The following is a 20,364-nucleotide window of genomic DNA, read 5'->3' on the forward strand; positions in this document are numbered from 1 at the left end:
AAAAGACGAACGTAGTGAAGGCAAAAAGAAAAAAAAAAGAACAGAGAGCGACAGAATGAAAATGGAACAGAATGCTTTCAGTCTTGGGGAAAGCGAAGGGAAACGAGGCTTCAAAACAAGACAGTGCCATTTCCCCCAGCATCGCAGCGTAGACTCGGCCTATGCCCAGTTCGACATGGCCCGAACCCAGCTTCGCTAGTCGTTTCCGTGCAGCCACAACGTCTGGAGGTTACACAGGCATGGATATTGTCAGGATTCTCTAGACCATTGGGCTGACCGCAATTTTAGCCAATGGTATCCTCTTGATAGATTGTTCTGAGCTGGAGTCGCAGGATCCCCGGAGACTAACTTGGTGTAAGTAGGCGGATGCCCCCTGTGCTGGCTTAGCCTGGCTCCGCCAATCCACACCCTCAATACCGCAGCTGGAGGGTATTATGGCCGCATGCTTTTTTGTAACCCTGAAAGGGAAAATTACTAGTCGTTGACCGAGCTTAGACGAATGCAGGCAGGCCCTTGTCGACCGGCACTTGATGTACAGAAAAGGAGAACGAGCAGCCTTTCTGGAATCGCTCTATCGTGTGGTGGTATCGTTTCTCGGCTGCATAGAAGGAGAAGAAAAGAGAGAAAGGAGAGAGAAAATGCAAAGTAAAACCGCTTCTCCCCAAAGCTAGGACATTGAAATGCAGGAACTTCTTTCAGGGCGCATGATTTCGGCAATACCAATGAGCCTATCCCAATTTGTAAGCGCCGATATTACTGGCAGCGAAGCGTTGGGGGTCGGCGCCGTTTCGGCTCAGTATTCGGACTTTTACGCCTTAATTCGTGCATGGATTCTCCAAGCTCCCTGGTTAAACGTCCCGCATTGGGTGCGAACATATCTCACAGCATTTTTACGCGAGACCCTCGCGTACCTGCCAAGACGAGCTCGGGGACTTATGGAGACTTGTGCCGGTGTCGTATCGGCGAACGCCAAGACGGGCAGGGCCCGATCAGTCTAAATCGGCGGTCCTGCTAGAGCCTAGGGGATATAACGATATCCTGTACAATTTGCCTGTCGACCTGACGAGGGTGAAAGGATAATGCCTGCCGCTCGCCACAAGGCAGGTATATGGTAAATGGCTGCACTTCTTTGTATGTGATTCTACTTCTGCTCCCATTGTCCGCTCCGACACACCAGCATATGGCAACTCTTTCTGCCGCACAAGCAGCAATCTTGAACATTTTCTTCATCACTTTTATTTTGGCTCTCTAAAGGGCCATCGAAGAACAGACTATGCGGCCTGTCAATGGCTCGGCCGTCTTGGCAGCATTGGCTTTTGCCTCTCTGTCTACAGCTTTGACAGAGAGCTATTCCGGAGACTACCCTGACAATTGTCCTGGGCTGTGCGAAAGGCTAGGCCCCGACCCTAGCAAATGGACACAATTGCATCGCCTGGACGAGCTGTCCAGCTGCAACCAGAGCGTCATCTTTGACCTCAACGTTCACAACTCGGTGGACGACCCCAACACTGTTCTCACTATTCGCGCCTGTGTGTCCACTGGCAATGAGAGCTACGATGCTCACTCCAAGGTTCTTGCGAGGGATGATTCTACGTCACAAGACTCCTCAGTTCAAGAGTCTCTCGTAATCTCGCAAGGATGTGGAGCCAAGACAGTCACCTCGTCTCTCGCTCCATCGGTCGGAGGCAAGCTCACCATGAACTCAGGAAAGACTCCCAAGGCAGGTGATATTTCAGATGCCACGCAACAACTGACGAGCTTTATGAAAAAGGGTTCTCAGTGTGGAAGGACAATATTGTTCGCCAAGTCTGGTTCTGCCATCGTCGGTATGCACTCGGGAGCAGACGTTGCCAAAAGCTCGGCGCCCGGATTGCTGGACGCATTCAGCAAGCAAATTGAGCAAGGCGGCTCGTCACTGCAGATTTGCTCGTCAAAAGCCGCCCCGTCGACCTTTGGTGTCATTGCGACTCATTTTGAAGATCTTGCGGCAGCTCAAGCCGCTGTCAAGAGCTGGAACGATGGCGACTGTCTCGACGGCGCCAGTGCGGCCTCCACGATGAGTGTCGACATGCTTGTCTCTCTTGCAAGTGGAAACGCCACCGCCGAATCAAACACCACGATGAGCTCCAACAGCACCATTGTTCGAAGAACCCTTGACGTGCTGCCAAGGGCGGAATGCAAGACTGAGCAGTGCCGAGGTGTCGGCGATGGCTGCCCCGCCATTGCTGGCCGTTGTGGCATTTCCGTCAAAGATCTCCAGAAATACAACGGCGGCGCTGATGACTTCTGCAATAAGCTCATGCCCAAACAGCATGTGTGCTGCGGCCCAGGCACTCTCCCCGATTTCAAGCCCAAACCACAGCCGGACGGAACATGCTTCACTTACAAGATCAACCCTGGTGACACCTGCTACGCCATTGCAGACGGCAACTATCTCAAGCAAGACGATATCGACGGTTTCAACAAGAAAACCTGGGGCTGGGTTGGCTGCGGCAATCTTCAGCTCGGTCAGCTTATTTGCCTAAGCAGTGGCGACCCGCCCATGCCTGCGCCCGTCGAAGGCAATGCATGCGGTCCCCAGGTGCCCGGAACCAAGAAGCCACCAAAGGGCACCGACTTGTCCGACTTGAATCCATGCCCGCTAAACGCGTGCTGCGATGTATGGGGCTTCTGCGGCACTACTGATGACTTCTGCACGAAGACTCCAGCTGATACCGGCGCCCCTGGCACCGCGAAGCCCAACACCAATGGCTGCATATCCAACTGCGGTAGAAAACTCGTCAACAACGACAAGGCCCCTGCTTCTTACATGAAAGTTGGTTATTACGAGGCCTTTGGTATGAAACGCGACTGCATGAACATGGAGGTTACCAGTATCGACGGAGACGAATACTCACACATCCACTTTGCCTTTGCGACCGTCACGACGTCCTGGGGTGTCGACATCTCTGACTCCAAGGAGCAATTCGACAAGTTTGTCAAAATAGATGGCAAGTTCAAAAAGATTCTGTCGTTTGGCGGATGGGACTTTTCGACGAAACCCGAGACTTATCAACGCTTCCGAGATGCCACGAAGCCTGAGAACCGAGGCCCATTTATTGACAACCTGATCAGCTTTTTGGGCAAGAATGCTATTGATGGTCTTGACTTTGACTGGGAGTATCCTGGAGCCCCAGACATCCCCGACGTGCCGCCTGGTGGAAGTGACGAGGGCAAAAACTACCTAGAGTTTCTGAAAGCCCTCAAGGCCAAGATGCCGAGCGGCAAGTCTGTTTCCATTGCACTGCCGGCGTCTTACTGGTACTTGAAGCAATACCCTGTCGACAAGATGGGAGACGTTGTCGACTACTTCATCTACATGACGTATGATTTGCACGGACAGTGGGACGTCGGCAACAAGCACGCTATTCCCGGCTGCGAGGGTGGGAATTGTCTTCGGTCGCACATCAACAAAACCGAAACAATGGATTCGCTCATAATGATCACCAAGGCTGGTGTAGAAGCGCGCAAAGTGGTCGTGGGAGTAAGCAGCTATGGCAGAAGTTTCCGCATGCAGGATCCCTCGTGCTCAGGCCCCATGTGCAAGTACACGGGGACGCGGAACCAATCGGAGGCATACAAGGGAGAATGCACACAAACATCGGGCTACATTTCCAACGCAGAAATGAACGAGATCATCGAGTATGGTGGATATTCTACCGTCAAGTCCTCTTACGACAAAGCCTCCGACTCCAACATTCTGATGTACGGAGACGGCAAAGCGGTTGACTGGGTGGCGTACATGGACGACGACGTCAAAAAGTCGCGCCAGGACTGGCTCAAAGGTCTCAATTTTGCCGGCACCTCGGACTGGGCGGTCGATCTCAATGAGTACACCATCGACGTTGGCAGCGATTCGGGCTTCAAAGACTTTGCTCTCAGTGATCTGGACGACATTGAATGCAGCGGGGACTTGAACCCGGGCAACATGGGAGATCTTGTGGACAAGGCCGACAAGCTTCCTGCGCGCTGCACCGCCATGTTTGCACTCGATATTCTGTACGGCACGTTGGAAGATGCCCTCCAGCTGTTCGACGTCAACTCGAATGGCTATGACGACAAGTTTGGCTATTACGAGGAGTGGGTCAAGGAAGGCATCAACAGCAAGCTGGATACATTCATGGACTTTCGAAAGGACATCAAAGACGCCAAGGGAGTCAAGTATTGCGACTGCAAGTACGAGTACGGCAATCAGAAGGGCCAGTCATCGTGTGCCGGCATGCCACACTTCTGGGACGCCAACTACTACTCGTACACGGTCGAGTACATCATCAAAGACGAAAAGGGCTTCTACGACGCCCTGTCAACCGAGACGGGCATCGACAAGGACTGGATCAGCTGGGAAACAACGACAGATCGGTCTTTCTGTGCGGATCCTGGCGACGTGCCGCTTCGACCCGGTGGCGGCGGCGTCAGCCCGCCCTGCCGACACCTCACCCACACGCTCGTCAACTACCCGCGCAAGGGCCCCGACTCCAAGATCAAGGTCGGCAACCCCAAGAAGATGATTGAGGCATCGATGCCCAACATCACGGCGCTGCAGGACTCGCTGCTGTCCAGCTACGCGTCCCTGTCGTTTGGCGTCTACGGCGACGACGCGGCCAACGCGTCCGACACGGACCCGGTCGTCGCGTACGCCATGCCCGTGTTCCAGCTGCAGACAGCCATTGAGAGCATGAAGGACATCAAGGACATTGGCGAAAAGGCGCGCGAGGAGAAGAAGAAGAAGCTCATCATGACCATTCTCACGTTTGTCTTCATGGCCATTCCCTTTGTCGGCGAGGCGCTGGGGCCCATCATCGGCAGCGCGGCGGCGATTGCGCGCATCGCACTCATCATTTCGGAGGTGGGCAACGCGGCCCTCACCGTGGCGGACATTGTAGAAGATCCGGCCTCGGCGCCCTTTGCCATCCTGGGGCTGATTGCTGGCGTGGGCGGCGGCACGAGCAAGGTGACCAAGGAGGAGGCGCTGGAAAAGGCGTCGTCGGCAAGGGGACTGATGAAGGCGGATGACCTGGCCAAGTTTCCGGCCAGGTTTAAGGAGCTGGATGGGTTTGTGCAGAAGATTGTGCAAAAGGCAAAGTCGCCGTCGTGCAGTATTAAATAGGGTTAGGGTCTTGGATCCAATTGTCGCGAACTAGACAAGCCCGTCGACAGCATACATTGTTTCTCTATACAGAGTAGTTGCTATCATACAGATTTTGGAGTTTTAAATTATTGTTGTTTCTGCATGTATATTAATAGCCGGTCGGGCATGTCATACACATGATCAAGTACAAGTGCTGAAGGCGTACAACTTTGGTGGTCGACGATGCACTTTGGCGAGTTCCAATCTCCACACCAGACACAACGAGGTTGTCTGCAGATATTTAGCGTAGGGCACGACATCACAAATAGTATCATTCCAAGCATATTCTGCCTTTTGGCGCTTTTGCACGATGATGTCCTGTCTGGAGCAAAGCTTCCGAGGCATCGGCAAACGGCCTTCTCCGCTCCATATATGTCATGATGAGACACCGATGACGATGCCACGTTACTGTAACTTAAATACACGACGACTCCCGTCGGCCCATGCAACGGCGCCAACCATACCAATGATCTTACAATTTAAAAGCCTTCGCCTTATTCGAAGTACATTTGCGACAAGACAATTTCAATATTCTCAACAGCGGAGCATAACAAAAAGTCCCACGATGGCATCTAACAAAGGTATGCTCGCCTTTGGTGGCAACGGCGGCACCGAACGCATTTGTGGCGCGCAAGTCAATGGTTCCCGTGACAATTTTGATTCTGCGATCCCTTGTCAAGAAAATGTTTCAATTTCATTTCTTCATTCACTGACGCAATGCGTAATAGAGGACATGGAGCAAGTGCGAAACGCATCTGCCGAGAATGAGCACAAAAAGAAGGAGAACACAGGAAGCATCACTACTTCCACCAACCACACCGACGACAGCGGTTTCACGCACCCTCAGCATGACAACAGCGCAGGCAAAAAGCCCGAGGCCGACTCCGCCAGTGGTGTTACTACGGCCGCCAACCGCACGACCGATAGTGGCTTCACCTCGCCTGGGGATGACATGAGAAAGACTCGCAGCAGCATTAAACAAGACTCTAAAAACTCGAATATATAAGTTATCTTTCCTCTCTCTTACAGCGATACGCAGGTAATGCTGCTGTCATGTGTTGGCCAGCAACAGATTCGGTGAAGTGCACCAGGTAGCGTGCGCTGGGCGATGCACAGGAGCCATGTGCGCAATTTTCCAGGCTATACCTCTCGAACGCATGCAATGCAATATGCGACAGTAGAAAATAAACTCGCAGGCTTCGGATCAACTTGTGCACAAATTACTGTCAAGCCATTTCGTGGTGATTGATTGTGGTTGTTTTTACTACCGTTGCGTAGCGCTCTCGGCGAAGCGCTGTCTGCAGCTGGACAGTACTGTCGCAAGCTAGAATTGGATTGAGGAGAAATGCTCTTGCTCTTCTTCTGGTGCCCGGGGAATAAATACGGAGCAATTCGCCACGGCCTTTTGCAGTGAAGCATGTCATGCTGCCAGGGCAAGTGCTCCTCACGACTTGCTGTGATGGAAATGTCCGGCAATGTAGCCAGGCAATGCCAACCACACAACACAATAACCGCAACTCGAAAATCTATGGATACATTACAACATTATTAAAAGATATCATCTTCCATATTCAAATCATTTCTCCTCAACGGCGCTCCGAAATGCCTCCGGGCTGTCAAGCGATACGCCCCGCGCCACCGAGCCGGACCCTACCCACGTCCTTGACACGATGGGAAAGCTCATTTCCTCTCGACCGCCGATGGTATCGCGCGATTCTAGAAGCGCACGTCTCCGGCTGCTCCTCCAACATGCTCGACATTGCCGTCCTGTGCAGCGCGAGGAGATCCATCCTCGCCGGCCCTCTCGACATCAGAGCTCGCAACTGCGCCATTGCCAGCTACGGGTATGCGGTCGCTGACTCGGACCACGTTTTACTGATACATCTGCTGCGAATGTACACCCTCGTGCGAGACAGCTTCCTGCGGGAGGGGAAGCTTGAGGAGCTGGGGGCATGGTGTCGCCGTTGCGGTCTAGACCGGGCCGCGTCGGAAGTGGCAGCGCAGGAAGTGACGAGACTCACGTCGTGGCTGGTCAAGCATCCTGGCATGGCGCTGCAGTATACCCCGCAGAATAGCTCAAAGCCGATTCTCCTTGCGCTCGTTAAAGTCTTTTACACACATCTGGCCATCGGATGTCCGCAAGCCTACTATGGCCGCGACTCCAGATGGGAAACGGTGCCCAACCGCGAGATTGCGCGCATTACACCAGCCAGCGCGGTCTACAGACTCGCGCCGCAGTGGGTACTCTACAATTCCATAAAGCACTGTCTCGGCTGGAGCGAAATGCATATTGTGTCTACCGTGTATCCGGAGTGGCTCCTTGTATGTGGTTTTTGCCGCGTGGACAGGAGAGGCTGTCGAGCTGACTGTGTTCCCAAAACTTTTAGGATCTGCCGTTCTTTCGCGGCCTCAATGTCCTGGGAACAACACCTAACATGTCAAGAGGAGGTTTTGCACAGCGCCATGTTCGGGATTCTCTGGCCGCGGCGGCGCATAGACAGTGGCTCGCGGCGGAGAGACAGCGACTGATGGAGGAGGAACGGCGGCGAGATCGACGCCGACTCGCAGAGCAAGAGAGAGCGACTGAAAGCTACCAAGCGCGATTGATGGCGATTGATCGGTATTGGGCTCGCTTTCGGCTCTCGTTTTAATTTTTCCATCTACCGTATTTTTGGTAACAGCGTATAGAATAGTGTCTTAGAGTACAGAGCAGCGAACTTCTAGCGAAACTTAAAACATCTACTTGGGCACTACCAGTTGCTCTGTTGAATTTTTGTTGTTTTACTATTATTTTGCCATCTTTTGATTTTCTGTTATTTCTGCAGTTTCTTTTTTTGTTCATTTTTCATTAATTCTTTAATTCCCCACCATCTCTCTCATGTTCTATTATCTCCTTCAGGCGCGAGACCCGCGTTTGCAGCCAACATCTCACCTTCCTCACGCATCACCATCGGCAAACGCGCAACGCCGACACCATGGCTCGCCATCTAGCAACAAACAACCACGGCACGCAAACTCGGAGTAAGATCCTCGGCAAACTCGTAGCGATGCCCGCCCTCCCGGCCGTACCCAACATGGACGATTTCGAGGCCGAGTACGACAGTTACCGGGCGCAGGTCTCCGTCTGGCGTAAAAAGAAGTGCCTGCTGGTTCTGGCCGGCATGGGTTCCAAGACAGAGCCAGTCGCGTTTGAGAAAGCCTGTCGTGCCCAGTTCTCGCACCCGTATGCTGCCAAGTTTCTGTGGATGCTGAACAAGAAGGCGAAGCGAAAACACCAAGGAAAGGTCGCTGTCGGCTTTGATGATCCATCCCAGCGCGAAGCGGCGGTACCAGACTTGTTGCGCTGGACTTGGAAAAACCATCAGATCCAGATCGAAGGCATGAGCTACAAAAAGGTGAGAGCATTGCCGACAGTCGAGCCGTCAGCTAAATCACGTTGGTAGTACCTGAATGGTCTCCCCGCCGGGCAAGCTGCTCCGAAGAAGTCGACTCAAAATCGACCGTTGCCGTCTACCCAACAGAACACTTTCCAGCCTCTCAAAGAGCCCCAGGCTCATCGAATCGTGCCTCAAAATACTGCTGCCACTGTTGCCACTGCTGCGCCCTTCTCGGCTAGTGTTGCTCCTCCGAAGCAAGCAGGAGATCCCTCTCCCACTACCAACATCCAACCCAAAACTCGTGCTCTACAAATAATGGCAGTCCCCAAATCGCCCTTCGTCATTGACCTGACTGGCGACTCATATCTAGAACCCACCTGCTCTGTCCCGAATTGCGTCGTGACGGCTGTCAATGTCCCTTGCGCAGCTGCGGCCGCTGTCCACGAGGCAGCGGGCATTACCGCCGTGACTGCGGCCGCCGCGCAAACTGCCGTGGATGAGGCCCAGGCGGCTACGTTTCGAGCATTCAATGCTGAAACAAGGGGCGACCTGGTAGCTGCCGCGGCCGCCAGGGAGGATGCTGCCGCGGCGGACGAGAGAGCCCGGACCGCATATGGGGCGGCGGCAACTGCTGCTCGTCTTGCTGCTGCGTACTCGGGCAGCATTAGCCTCCGAGGCATTCGCCATCAATATTGATCAGTGTTGATTTACAGAAATCAATGAGCATGCAAATCTAGCAATGCTCTGTGCCTCGCCTCTGGTGGACAGGGTTCACCAGCTTCGCGGGTAGTTATAGGAGATGAATTTCGTTATCAACGATAGCTTTACACAGTCTTGCTTTCTGAGAGCAATGCATTTTCTCCGGCTAATCTACAATAAAGGAGCGGTCGCAAGGACAGGACTGGTGGGGATGACCTCTTTTACACCATACTTTTGTGCTGGCACCCTATTCCTAGTATTCAGATTTGACTTTCTAATTCTAAAGTACTTTTCAAATTCTGCATTTTGTCTCTGCTCCGCAAAATGCCTTCTATCTCAGCTGAACAATAAACAGCGTCCTGCCACACCAGCCTCAGGCAACCTAAGATAGGGCACAGGTACCTCGCTAATGCAGCTGCACCCCGCTTCTCACCCACGGCTCACTTGATTGGCTTCCTACGCAGAATCCATCCATAATCCGCATTTTCCTGTCCATCCACGCCCCGTCCTGCATCGTCCTGTTAGCACAGTACTTCCTGTTCTAACAGGCACTCCCGTATCAACATCACGTATGCCCCGGCACCATCAACATGTCAACACCACAACGCCCTCATGTACGTTTACTGCTACGCCTCTTTGTGCTTGTACTCATCATCCTATTAGATTCCGTTTTCTTCCGGCCTTTACCATGTCGCTGAAGGCTTTGCGCCCCCAGACTTTCGCGTCGCTGCCGCAAACACCGTTGCGCATCTGCACAAGACCTCGTTCCAGGGTCACATTCTGGTTTACGCTCCCGGCGCCGGGGAGATTGATACAATCTGCACAATGGTCAGGAAGGCGACGAAAGGAAAACTCGACGTATTCCCCTTGTACTCTGCCATGCCGTCGGAGAGCCAGGAGGAAGCGCTGCGTGTCACTAAAGAGCCCAAGTGCATTATCGCCACCAGCCTCGCCATGGCCACGCCCGTGCGGAATTTCATCTGCTATGTGGTGGATACCGGCCTCTGCAAATAACATGTTTACAATCCGCGCCTGAACATGCACACGTTGGAGACCCGCCTCATCTCGCGCCGACTGGCCAGCCGTCGCGAGGGCCTGGCCACAGAGCAGTACACATGTATTCGACTCTACTCGGAATCGGCACTTCTCGCAATGCCCATTTCAAAAGACTCGGATAAGACCTCGCAGTCAGCCCATGTACGTGTTTTCGACCGGCTGGCGCTGGGGGAGACAGATCTCACTCGGGCCGGGTGGAGTCCGAGACTTCACCCTGATGATTTGGCCCGTGTTGCGCAGGACCTCGTGGTATGGTACGAGGAATACTGCTACAACTGCAATACCGCTACCAACTTAAATAACTAACAATTTGAACAGGGGTCTCGTGGACGAGCATGGCACTCTGACTGAGCGCGGCAAATGCGTGAGTAGGATTACAATGAAGATGGGCGACCACCCACTTGAGCCAATCTGGGCCAATGCCATCTACGAAGCGTCAAAACTTGGCTGCATGGACGAGGTCATCACGATTTCAGCCTTGTGCAGCATCCAGAAGAATGTTTTCCAGGACGTGGCCGGTATGGAAAGAATCGCCAGCATCTCGCGCGCCAAGTTTGCCCACGGACCGTCGGATCACCTCGCACTGCTCAACGCATTCATGCAGTACCAGCAGCTCGTCGACCGAGACGAGTCGCACGAACTGTGCAAAGTGTGGTGTCGCTTGCATTTTCTAAATTTCGGTGCGCTACAAGATGCATCTCAGCTGCGCACCACCATCAAGACGGCCGCCTCTGGGCTTCGACCGGAGGACAATACCAGGACGCAGAGCTCTACACCAGAGACAAACGAGAGCCGCACCGAAGCGAGCAGTGGAACTATGAAAAGTGAAAGAGGCTTCTGCAGCGAGGATGATTGTTACAGCGCACCCGAAGATCACGTCAATGATGATGATGATCTGGGCGCACACGAACAAGAGCCTGACGAGGAGATGATCTCCGCGAAAATGAAGGCCGATCCCGGGAAACACGCCAACATTCTCAAGGCCATCACCCGCGCATTCTCTACGCAAATCGCCATCTCGCTAGGCTCCGGAGACAAGTACTGCACCGTGGACACCAATGTCACCGCAATGCTGCATGCCAGCTGTGCGCTCGTTGATCTTCAGCCACAGTGGGTGGTGTACACGCAGCTCAGCAGGCGATCACGCTTTCAATTCCTAGATATTGTGTCTGTTGTTGATGTGGACTGGTTGCTGGTGCGCATCACACACTGTTTTTCTTCTAGGCAGAGCTGACTGAAACTCCAGGACCTGCCGAATTTCCAGCCTGATGCGCTGACGCGCGACAACGGCAAGATTAGACAGGCCGCTGTCAAGGATGCCCTCGACGCTGCGCGGGTAAAGGCTACGGCCGCACAACTTTCCAGGGCCCTGTGAATAATGTTGAGGACTCTTTGTTGCTTTTTACGGCTACTGCTAGGCTATCGGCTTTTTTTTTTCTTTGTAGTATTTTTTCTGTCGCAGAGGACCACCCTGTTAGAGGTGTCGAGACAAGAACTGGCGGTGCTTTGGTGTGCAAGGATGACCAGGCTTGAACAAGAACTTTCAAATTTTTCTATACACTTGTCTCGAAAACAGCTTGAATGTCTAGTAAAATAGGTCACCGCAATTTTTTCATTTTTTTCCATATCTTCTTTTCATCATGCGTGTTAACTTTTGCCGCACTCTCGCACTGGTGTCGGCGCCCTCCTCAGCCCTGCTCAGATGCACCTCACCTTTTCACGCGCATAATTTCAATTTGGAAAACAAAATCTGGACTGTGTGTGAGTCTATCACGTGCTATCCAGCAGAATTTTACATCCGTTCTGCAGAACTTCAGCCTACACTGGGACTCTTGCACCCACGCCCACACCTGTTTGCTCTCCTCCAGCACGCGTTGAGGAGCAAAGCACCACGCGTCCCCTTTTCATCACCCTCAAGAAATCCATTCGAGAATCTTTCCTATGTCCGAGTCTCCTGAGAATCTCTCGCCTCAGCTGGCCCCGGCCACCGACCCATCTGATCCTCTGGCCGAGCTGGACGCTCTCCGGGCTACCTGGGCACGTCCACCGCGCCCCCGGGAACATGAGAACAGGATCAATCTCCACTTTGGCGGCAATGTTCCAAAGTATCTGAAAGACTGGCAGCAGATCCAGGTGTACTTTGGGGAGAAAGGCCTGCCTTGCCACAGTTTCGCAGGCGCAGAAACCGACAGATGCATCACCACCCATGCGTACGTCGACGCCGACGAAGATGACGGCCCAGTTCCTCACCCCAAGGTCGTTTCCATGATGGGTGTCGTTGATCCACAGACCATTCTGCCCGATTCTGTCCACTTTGACGGCAAGAGAGCCCAGGCTGACTCTTCCTTCGGGGACGTTGTTTGGATCTCGGTCCCTGAAGACGCCGTGGAGAAGCACCACGCGGCGGGCTGGGCTGTCTAGCATCCACCCATGTTCACGCGCACGGCGACTGACCACGGATACTGGCGTGATCACCGCGATCCTGCCAAGAACGTACAGGACACCGACTCCTTTGGCGACAACCCGCTCTCGAGGGGCCCGTACCACCTCGCCAAGGGGTATGAGCTCCTGTCTCGCTGGAGCGGCGGGGCTTGGAAGCACGGCGACCTGCTGGGCATAGGCGGCGCGGACGATGCTGCCAAGAAGAAAACGGCAACGTATGCGGCGCCCAGAGACTGGCACAAGATACAAGACCCCCGCGTGGCCACATCGACTGGTCACATCATGAAGAGGGGCCGGCCCCGAGCTGTTGCGCCCGGCTGGGGCGGCTACGACGAGTTTACGGCCTGGCAGGCGAGCGGTCGCCACGTGCAACCCTGGATGCCAGAGAGGCCGGTGCGGGTCGTGACGGACGTCGCCGTGAGCATTCCGTTTGTGGATGACGAGGGACAGGATGGTCCCAGGGTGGGCAACGTTGTCCCGCCGGCATATCTACCGCAGCAGAAGAACCCGCCGATGTCTTTGTATGCGGTGATGCACCAGCGGAGACAGGTCAATCAGCGGAAATGGTTACATTCGAGGGAGCAGAGCTGGCTGTGAAATCGAAGAGACTGACTGCGGTGTGCTTGTCGACAGCGACCGGCAAGTTTGGAAAGTACAAGACTCATTCATCACTGCGAGCTGGGAATCGAAATGGAAACTATGGCTCGAGCTACGATGGATGGTTACTGATTGGCATGCGCTGGTAGAAGCGGATAAATTGCTGTTGGCTAGGGTAGTGTGGAATGACCTGAACAAAGGTTCTGTTTAGATAGTTTATGCCATCTCTCAGACAATCAAACTCTTCTTCGCCTTTTGAAGTGCTCCTTTTCCTGTCACCAATGTGGGAATGCTTCGGTCATCACGGTACACAGACTCGCACCGCAAATCTCTGGCTGCAGCTTAGCCGCAGGTCATGTTTCGCACGCGGTTCAAGCACCAATATCAGAGTCTCACAACCGCTAAATTTTTTCTACTTGTGCTACCATGTACGGGACGTGCTTGTACACGAGCTGACGCTACCTCTCACGGGCGGCTACACCCAGTGTTGGCGCAACATAAATTCCCGCGCTTCTGCTCTCTTTGCGCAAAATCTAAATGCCCCTTCTTCTCTTTGCTGAATATCTCTTATTTTACACATTCTTTATTATATTCTGTATTTTGTCGTTTCTCTTATTTCCAAATTCTCCTTATCCTTTTTTATTGTCAAGGCCTCAAAGAAAAATCCTCAGATACAACATCGTCATCATCGAACTCTAGCAGCCGATTGGCATCGATTCTCCAGAGCACTACATATCGTCAGCAGTCCGTCGGTGAGTCAAACCATATCCAAGAAATGATGGAAATGCTTGGCAGTGAAGAGATGTGCACTTACTTTTTAGAACATCCCTGTCAATCAAGGGGATATCCGGAAACGTCGACAGCAGCGCATCCGCCGACTCGTCTTTGATTGACAGCACGTTCTCGAATCCATTCTCTGCCAGCACCCACTGCGGCACCGTCCACACGGTCCTCCTGGACTCCTCTGTCTGGAGCGGAGGACTAGCACTCGTATCCAGCACCGGCACCACCTCGTTCTCAATCACACCGCACGTCACCCTCGTCAGGTCCGTAATGTCAAACACCACGGCCTTGTATCGCGAGTCCAGCATGCCAAACCGCGTGCGCAGCTCCAGCGGCGTCCAGTACTCTTCTTCGTTCCCCTCGCCGTTGGCCAGACAGTTCAGCAGCGCGTTTGCCGCATGTCGATGTGGCGCATTGTCCAGCCATATGGCACGGTCCTCGGCCGTCGCCACGCCCGGCGGCTCACCGGGCGCGAGCTGCCGCGCCCGACCACTGCTCTCGTTACGATAGAGAAGCGCCGCGCGCTGGACCTCCGTCTCTAAGAACGCGTGGCGGGTCGGGTTCGAGAGGTGCTCGTGGATGCGCTGCACGGCTCCCGCGACAAAGGCCTTGGTGACGGGCGGCCAGCGGTCGGCAGAGGGGGGCACCTGCGAGACGATGGCGAGCGGGTGGAAGAGGCCGTCGGCGAAGCGTGCGGTGATGTAGAAGAGCACGTCTTGGATGCCGGGGGGTGGGGGCATGCGGCATCGGAGGAAGCCGCGGAGGTCGAGCTCGGTAGGGTTATAGACGTTGGGGTTAGGGAAAAACGCGAGGTTGGCCTGCCAGGGTCGTGATGGAGGGCCCGGTTGGGGATTCGTGGTCTCTGGTTGTTGCATGGTGGCTTTGGTGGGAATGTTAACGCTGAGTAGGGATATGGTAGCAATGAGTAGGGAGATGGGGGTTGGGGGGGTATCTATACTCGCCGTGTGAAGAATGAAACAGTTGAGCTTTGTTGTTACGCGACTCTGTACGCGCTGGCAGCGATGAGATGTAGCACAGTTGTGAGCGGTTCAGTATCAAAAAGCAGTTTCACGATTTCCCATTGCCTTGTTTACTCTCCTCTTTCCGGGTTCGCTTTTCGTTGTTCAGCCTTACGCTTGCACCACGTTCGTTCGTCGACATGTGGCTTGGTGCAGCGCGTCACGGTATGGCAACTGTAAGCTGTGGCACGACCGTTTTTGCGAGAACTCGTGATCAATACTGCTACCGGCTCTGCTGCAGAAATAGAGCAAACTTTAGATTCCTCGTCTATTGATTCAGTCCAGAGTATTCTCAAAAGGTGTAACACATCTCTTCATTATGCCCGAATGGGTTGCATCGCCGGCGCCTCCATCTGCGGATCGGCGCCGAACTAAAACAATCAAAGTACAATTGTCTTACATGTAGACTTGGTTTTGATGAAGATTGCTTCTTGGCAAAACAATATGTTATGCTCTACAAATGCCGCGTGCTGCGCAACAGCTCTTCCTGTCCTACGCGCCCAGCCAGGTAGTGGGCTGCGACGGAAAGCCCCAGGCTATACTTTGTGCAAGTACCACCATCGCACTAGTTGGAAAAGTCCTCGCGAGCTAATTTGTATTTGTTTATAGTCTTTGTTTCAAATTTAGGACACAATAGGATGAGCATGTGGTAGCCCAACAATGGACACGGGTTGGTAATTAGACGACACGAGTGAGGCACGGGCAGACGCAATAGGACAAAAGAACAATGTCATCACCGTAATTCTTACCCGGTCGGTTGTAGTACTTGCAAACGGGACGCCGACGTGGAGAAGACTGCCACAAATGGTTTTGCGGTAAACTTGTTGCCACAGCCGGCCGGGGTTCTATGTCGCCATCGTTTCACAGGTGGAAGCATTGATGTGGGCCGCGGGCAATGTCTGGCACGGGGTACATTTGCGTACCTTTCTCCAAAATAGAAGACAGGGAGTATAAAGAAATCTGCATAATCAACATATCTTGTTGCCTATAGGCCGAGAGCTTCCGTGGCAACCGCAGCTTGTTGAAACAAAATGATTGAGTACAGGGTAGGCAAGCTTATAAATTCATCAGTCGTGGGCAGGAAGAAGTCTTTTTCTTAGGCAAATATAGCCAGACATGGGCATTTTCTTCTACAGGATAAGAAAGTCAAAAGAAGCGCCCACTCTTCGGAATGACCATCGTGGGCGGCGACAGTGATGGCCAACAGGGTCCAGGAACCATAGGCCCACGCACGCTACTTGGCCATCCCTGCACATATAAACAAGGAAGTCGATACGAGTTGCAAAGAAGCCAGTCTTCATTTTTGCAAGCGGGGTGACGACCAGCGCCAAGAGAAGAAGTGCGCTGCCATACTTGACACTTGGGTGCAAAAAACGCGGCACAAGGCGAAGACGGCACAAGTGTGTCCGTCTCCAATGGCCATGATACTAGCAGATGCGCTGTTTAATGACATCAAAGCTGTTGGTCTATGCAGCCGCGCGTTTGATGTGGCGTAACAAACAGGGCCACATGAGAGGGGAACGCAACGCCACGCGTTGGTGTCTCGGGAGTCTCTGCTCAGATCGGCAAGGCCAACTGGGGCGAGCACTCGTGGCCAGGTCTTGGCAGTGAGTCACTTGAATGGTCCTATTGTAACGTCTAGGCCAAGTAACAGACGGTCAGTTCTGTTTCTTGCAAGTCATTACACCATCATATCGTCGCCATATGGAGGGACAAGATGATACGTGTTGGTGCGCCACGGCAGTCGGAGGCAAGCCAAGCCGCAGTGGCTTGTGAGATGGTGGGGCTGAGCTAGAAATCCAGGGACTGCGAGTGGAGCCCAGGTCAATGGGCTTTTTTTTTTTTTTTTTTTTTTTTTTCCCTGCCAGCCATGAAAGAGTCATACATTGCCGCTAACTACCTATGACTACCTAGACATGAACGAATTAGAATGCAGAGATGAAAACGAGGCTTGTCCTCAGCTGTGAGTAATAAATCACAAGCGAGGTACTGGTGCAATGTAGGGCATGGGATTAGGGCACAGCCAGCTGCATGTCTCTGTTTCATACCTACCTAGGTACTGTACCTACCGAGAGAGCGGTGTTGGGGGTTGCTTCAAGCGGCAGGCCCCGCACCGGGGAGATGCAGGGCATGCAGGCTCATCAGGCTCATCAGGCTTCCTTCAGTGGAAGCCCCGCTGGAGATGCAGCCATGATCCGCTGCAACTGCACCCCCCTGTTGCCTGTGACGCAGCGGTGACTCCTCTGTAAGCCTGCCAAAACCCCCCCAAGATGCCCCCAAAGAGCGGTGACGATGATGCTGAATCCACTGTCCAGGACCAGAGGTACGCAGCCGCCCGAGATCCCTCTGCCAAACAGGCCTAGCGTGAGCACTCGCGTCCAATCACCAGCCACCATCGGCGCCGTCGCCCCCCATCTGTCCACTAACAGCCCACACTCACAGCCTGGAGCCCGCTGGAGCGACCGCTGAACCAATGGACCGCTGGCGTCTGCTTCTGCTTCTGCTGCTGTGGCTGCCACTGTTTCTTCTTTTCTGCCAATGGGCAATGGTCCAATGCAACCCCACCAGAAAAAAAGTTTGGGATGCCAGACCACCCTCACGCCCACCCAGTCGGTGCCTCTCTTTTCTCTCCTTGTCCTCCCCTCCCTCTGGCTGCTTTTCCGCTCAACACCAAACCCATCCATCCAGACAACGAAGTCGTCCTATCCAGCATACGCATTGCTCACATTTCCAAAGAAAACATTTTGCCGAGTCACCATGCCTAGGGCCGTCGCTGAGCTGTAAATCGCCCACTGCGAGCCGTTGCTGTCGTACTGGCCGCGGCTCGCAGTCCAGCAGCTTACCGAGATATTCAACCATTCCACTCGACAAATCGTTTTCCCACAGCCCTTCCGCCTGCTGAGCGCTGCTCGGCCATTCAAAGTGCTGTTTCAACAAGATTCGCAATACCAACCGCTGCCCGTCACGCCTGGGGCATACTGTATATCAAAATTTTCACATCTTCAACGACCGTCACCGCAAGTCCAACAGCATCAACACTATACGACATAGAAAAGGACATTTTCCCTTTACTCGAAATCACCTCCCACCTCAATTGGCCTCGGCCGGATAGAAAAAAGTTTTTCAAAACACCACCTCCACATAGACTACATCATGTCTCGCAACGTTCGCAAAAAAGTCACTACGCCCAAGCGTCCCAAGCGCCGAGACTCCGACACCACCTCGGCTTCCTCCTTTGATCTTTCAGACGACGACGGCTACTCTGCCGTCGAAGACATTACCGACTCGGAAGACGATGACGAGGACGATGTCGACGCGGTCGAGGAGGAGAATATCCGTACAGAAGCCACCGATGAGCCTCTGACCTCTCCTCGACCGCCCACCGACGACGGCAACGAAGAAGACGATGATGAAGCCTCGGACCAGGACGTCGAAATTGAAATCGAGTTGTCTGTCGATGGCAACCTCGACCTCGATGACGCCGACGAACAGACCAGCTGGGCCGGCATCGTCTCAGATGCCGATGACAATCAACTCTCCGACTTTTACAACGACGCCAGCGCCTTTGCCTCGGACACGGCTGTCGAGCGTCATGTTCACTTTGATGTCCCCTCCAGCGACTCGGACTCTACCGACACCGAAGATGACGACCATGGTGATCTCTTTCCCGACATTTTCGTTTCTCAAAATTCTCTGGACCCCGCTTTTCGCAGAGAAATTGAAAACGACCCTGACGACGGCTCCTCCGACTCTGGTACCTTTTGGGACTACTCTGCCCAGCATCACGACAACAACGACAACGACGACTCCGACGCCGAGGAAATCGTCCGCCAGTTTTCAGACGATGAGACCCCCACCGCCACTCCCCACAAGCACATCAAGTCCGAGGACATGACACCCACCTTTCCTGGCGTGCAGGACCTCGACGGCTATGAAAGTGAGTCCTGCCTCAAGCGGGACACGTACTTTGTAACCTTGCTAACACATGCCCAGCGGATGGTGACACCACGGAAGACGACACGCCAGAGCCCCCTGTACGCAGAAAGACGAGGCGTCCCTCTGTTGCCATCAGTGAAATGACCGACTCTGAGTCGGAGCCCGTAAAGAACCAGCGCGGCCAACCTCGCCTCGGCCGCTTCAAGCTGGACCGTTCCGACAAGAAGCCCATTGCCGTCCTAAATCCCCTCACTCGCAAAATGATGATCTTCACCCCGCATCGCCGTCACCAGCTCGACCTGTCACCTGAGCAGTTCAATTTTCCCTGGCCCATGGAAGATCCCAACACTCCTCTTATGAGCAACTCTGCCAACATGATGCTGAGTGCCATGTTCTCCTCCAACACCTTTGGTGACTTTGTCAACCCGCAGACCATGGGACCCGCTGAAGCCTTTTTCCCCTTTCCCACCGAGGCTGCTGCCGAGGGAAGTTCCTCTAGCATAGAAGGGGATGACGACGATGCTGAGAAGAACTTGGATATCAGTGACTTCATCACCTGGGACGAAGGCGGCTCCTCGGGCGAGGAAGACGAGAATGGCAACTGGCAGCCCTCGTCGACTCCCCTCCGCCCCACGACGGCCTCGAGCGAAATCGAGGTTCTCTCCCACCTCAACTCGGAGACGGTCGGCGCCTTTCGCCGCAACCAGATTAACCAGCAGTTGATTCTGAGCAACCAGGCTACGCAAGACTCGCTAGCCTTTAGCGGACCCTACAACTACACAGCCATCAAGGGTCTCAAGTCGGACCGCTTTGACACGGCCGGCATTCCGCTCACGCCGATCCGCCGCCACAAGAAGCACATGAGCGACCGCAGCCCGCTGGAGAATGCGTCGGCCAAGCGCAAAGCCTCGGGTGATCACGCCACCAATGGCCACAAGCGACACCGCAGCATCTCGGATGTCAACATGCTACGAATCTAGCGCACGATACACAATGACGTATGACGCACTTTACGCAGAATGCTGGTTTTTATACAAAACGACCGAGGACGGCGTGGCTTTGATAAGCTACCCCTGGCCTCGCTGGACGTCACCCAGAGCGACCTTTTTTTTTCTGACATTTTCTTTATTTTCTTGTGTTGTATCTGTGCCATGCAAGGCCAGTGGCCTATTACGTCGGCGCTTCTTTCTCGACTGTGCATTCTTTTGCAGATTTCTTGAAAATAGATTTGCAGAGTTTTGCCGGCGGCTGCATCACGTTTCGAAAAGATGGCGGCGATGTGTGTTTC

The 20,364-nt window shown here is 53.8% G+C and overlaps 9 protein-coding genes across 9 annotated transcripts; 8 read left to right on the forward strand and 1 right to left on the reverse strand.

Annotated features, from left to right (window-relative positions):
* Positions 1-1,273: 1,273 nt before the first annotated feature.
* Positions 1,274-5,146, forward strand: LMH87_001244 (uncharacterized protein; the record flags this gene model as incomplete). Its single annotated transcript, XM_056199292.1, has 1 exon — positions 1,274-5,146. The coding sequence occupies one exon, from the start codon at positions 1,274-1,276 to the stop codon at positions 5,144-5,146; it is 3,873 nt and encodes a 1,290-aa protein (XP_056056154.1).
* A 586-nt stretch (positions 5,147-5,732) lies between these two features.
* On the forward strand, positions 5,733-6,173 carry LMH87_001245 (uncharacterized protein; the record flags this gene model as incomplete). Its single annotated transcript, XM_056199293.1, has 2 exons — positions 5,733-5,748; positions 5,896-6,173. 2 exons carry the CDS (start codon positions 5,733-5,735, stop codon positions 6,171-6,173), a joined length of 294 nt encoding a protein of 97 aa, XP_056056155.1.
* Positions 6,174-6,916: 743 nt separating this feature from the next.
* On the forward strand, positions 6,917-7,818 carry LMH87_001246 (uncharacterized protein; the record flags this gene model as incomplete). Its single annotated transcript, XM_056199294.1, has 2 exons — positions 6,917-7,489; positions 7,555-7,818. The coding sequence occupies 2 exons, from the start codon at positions 6,917-6,919 to the stop codon at positions 7,816-7,818; spliced, it is 837 nt and encodes a 278-aa protein (XP_056056156.1).
* Positions 7,819-8,142: 324 nt separating this feature from the next.
* Positions 8,143-9,240, forward strand: LMH87_001247 (uncharacterized protein; the record flags this gene model as incomplete). The annotated part of the gene is made up of 2 exons (XM_056199297.1): positions 8,143-8,562; positions 8,611-9,240. The coding sequence occupies 2 exons, from the start codon at positions 8,143-8,145 to the stop codon at positions 9,238-9,240; spliced, it is 1,050 nt and encodes a 349-aa protein (XP_056056157.1).
* A 593-nt stretch (positions 9,241-9,833) lies between these two features.
* LMH87_001248 (uncharacterized protein) lies at positions 9,834-10,257 on the forward strand (the record flags this gene model as incomplete). Its single annotated transcript, XM_056199298.1, has 2 exons — positions 9,834-9,857; positions 9,907-10,257. The coding sequence occupies 2 exons, from the start codon at positions 9,834-9,836 to the stop codon at positions 10,255-10,257; spliced, it is 375 nt and encodes a 124-aa protein (XP_056056158.1).
* A 24-nt stretch (positions 10,258-10,281) lies between these two features.
* LMH87_001249 (uncharacterized protein) lies at positions 10,282-11,674 on the forward strand (the record flags this gene model as incomplete). Its single annotated transcript, XM_056199299.1, has 3 exons — positions 10,282-10,553; positions 10,618-11,494; positions 11,546-11,674. 3 exons carry the CDS (start codon positions 10,282-10,284, stop codon positions 11,672-11,674), a joined length of 1,278 nt encoding a protein of 425 aa, XP_056056159.1.
* Positions 11,675-12,729: 1,055 nt separating this feature from the next.
* On the forward strand, positions 12,730-13,338 carry LMH87_001250 (uncharacterized protein; the record flags this gene model as incomplete). Its single annotated transcript, XM_056199300.1, has 1 exon — positions 12,730-13,338. One exon carries the CDS (start codon positions 12,730-12,732, stop codon positions 13,336-13,338), a length of 609 nt encoding a protein of 202 aa, XP_056056160.1.
* A 645-nt stretch (positions 13,339-13,983) lies between these two features.
* Positions 13,984-14,996, reverse strand: LMH87_001251 (uncharacterized protein; the record flags this gene model as incomplete). The annotated part of the gene is made up of 2 exons (XM_056199301.1): positions 13,984-14,066; positions 14,153-14,996. 2 exons carry the CDS (start codon positions 14,994-14,996, stop codon positions 13,984-13,986), a joined length of 927 nt encoding a protein of 308 aa, XP_056056161.1.
* A 3,297-nt stretch (positions 14,997-18,293) lies between these two features.
* Positions 18,294-20,056, forward strand: LMH87_001252 (uncharacterized protein; the record flags this gene model as incomplete). The annotated part of the gene is made up of 2 exons (XM_056199302.1): positions 18,294-19,077; positions 19,134-20,056. 2 exons carry the CDS (start codon positions 18,294-18,296, stop codon positions 20,054-20,056), a joined length of 1,707 nt encoding a protein of 568 aa, XP_056056162.1.
* Positions 20,057-20,364: the final 308 nt, after the last annotated feature.

The sequence above is a fragment of the Akanthomyces muscarius genome, chromosome 6, assembly GCF_028009165.1.
Source record: "Akanthomyces muscarius strain Ve6 chromosome 6, whole genome shotgun sequence".
In the NCBI taxonomy this organism is placed as follows: Eukaryota; Fungi; Ascomycota; class Sordariomycetes; order Hypocreales; family Cordycipitaceae; genus Akanthomyces; species Akanthomyces muscarius.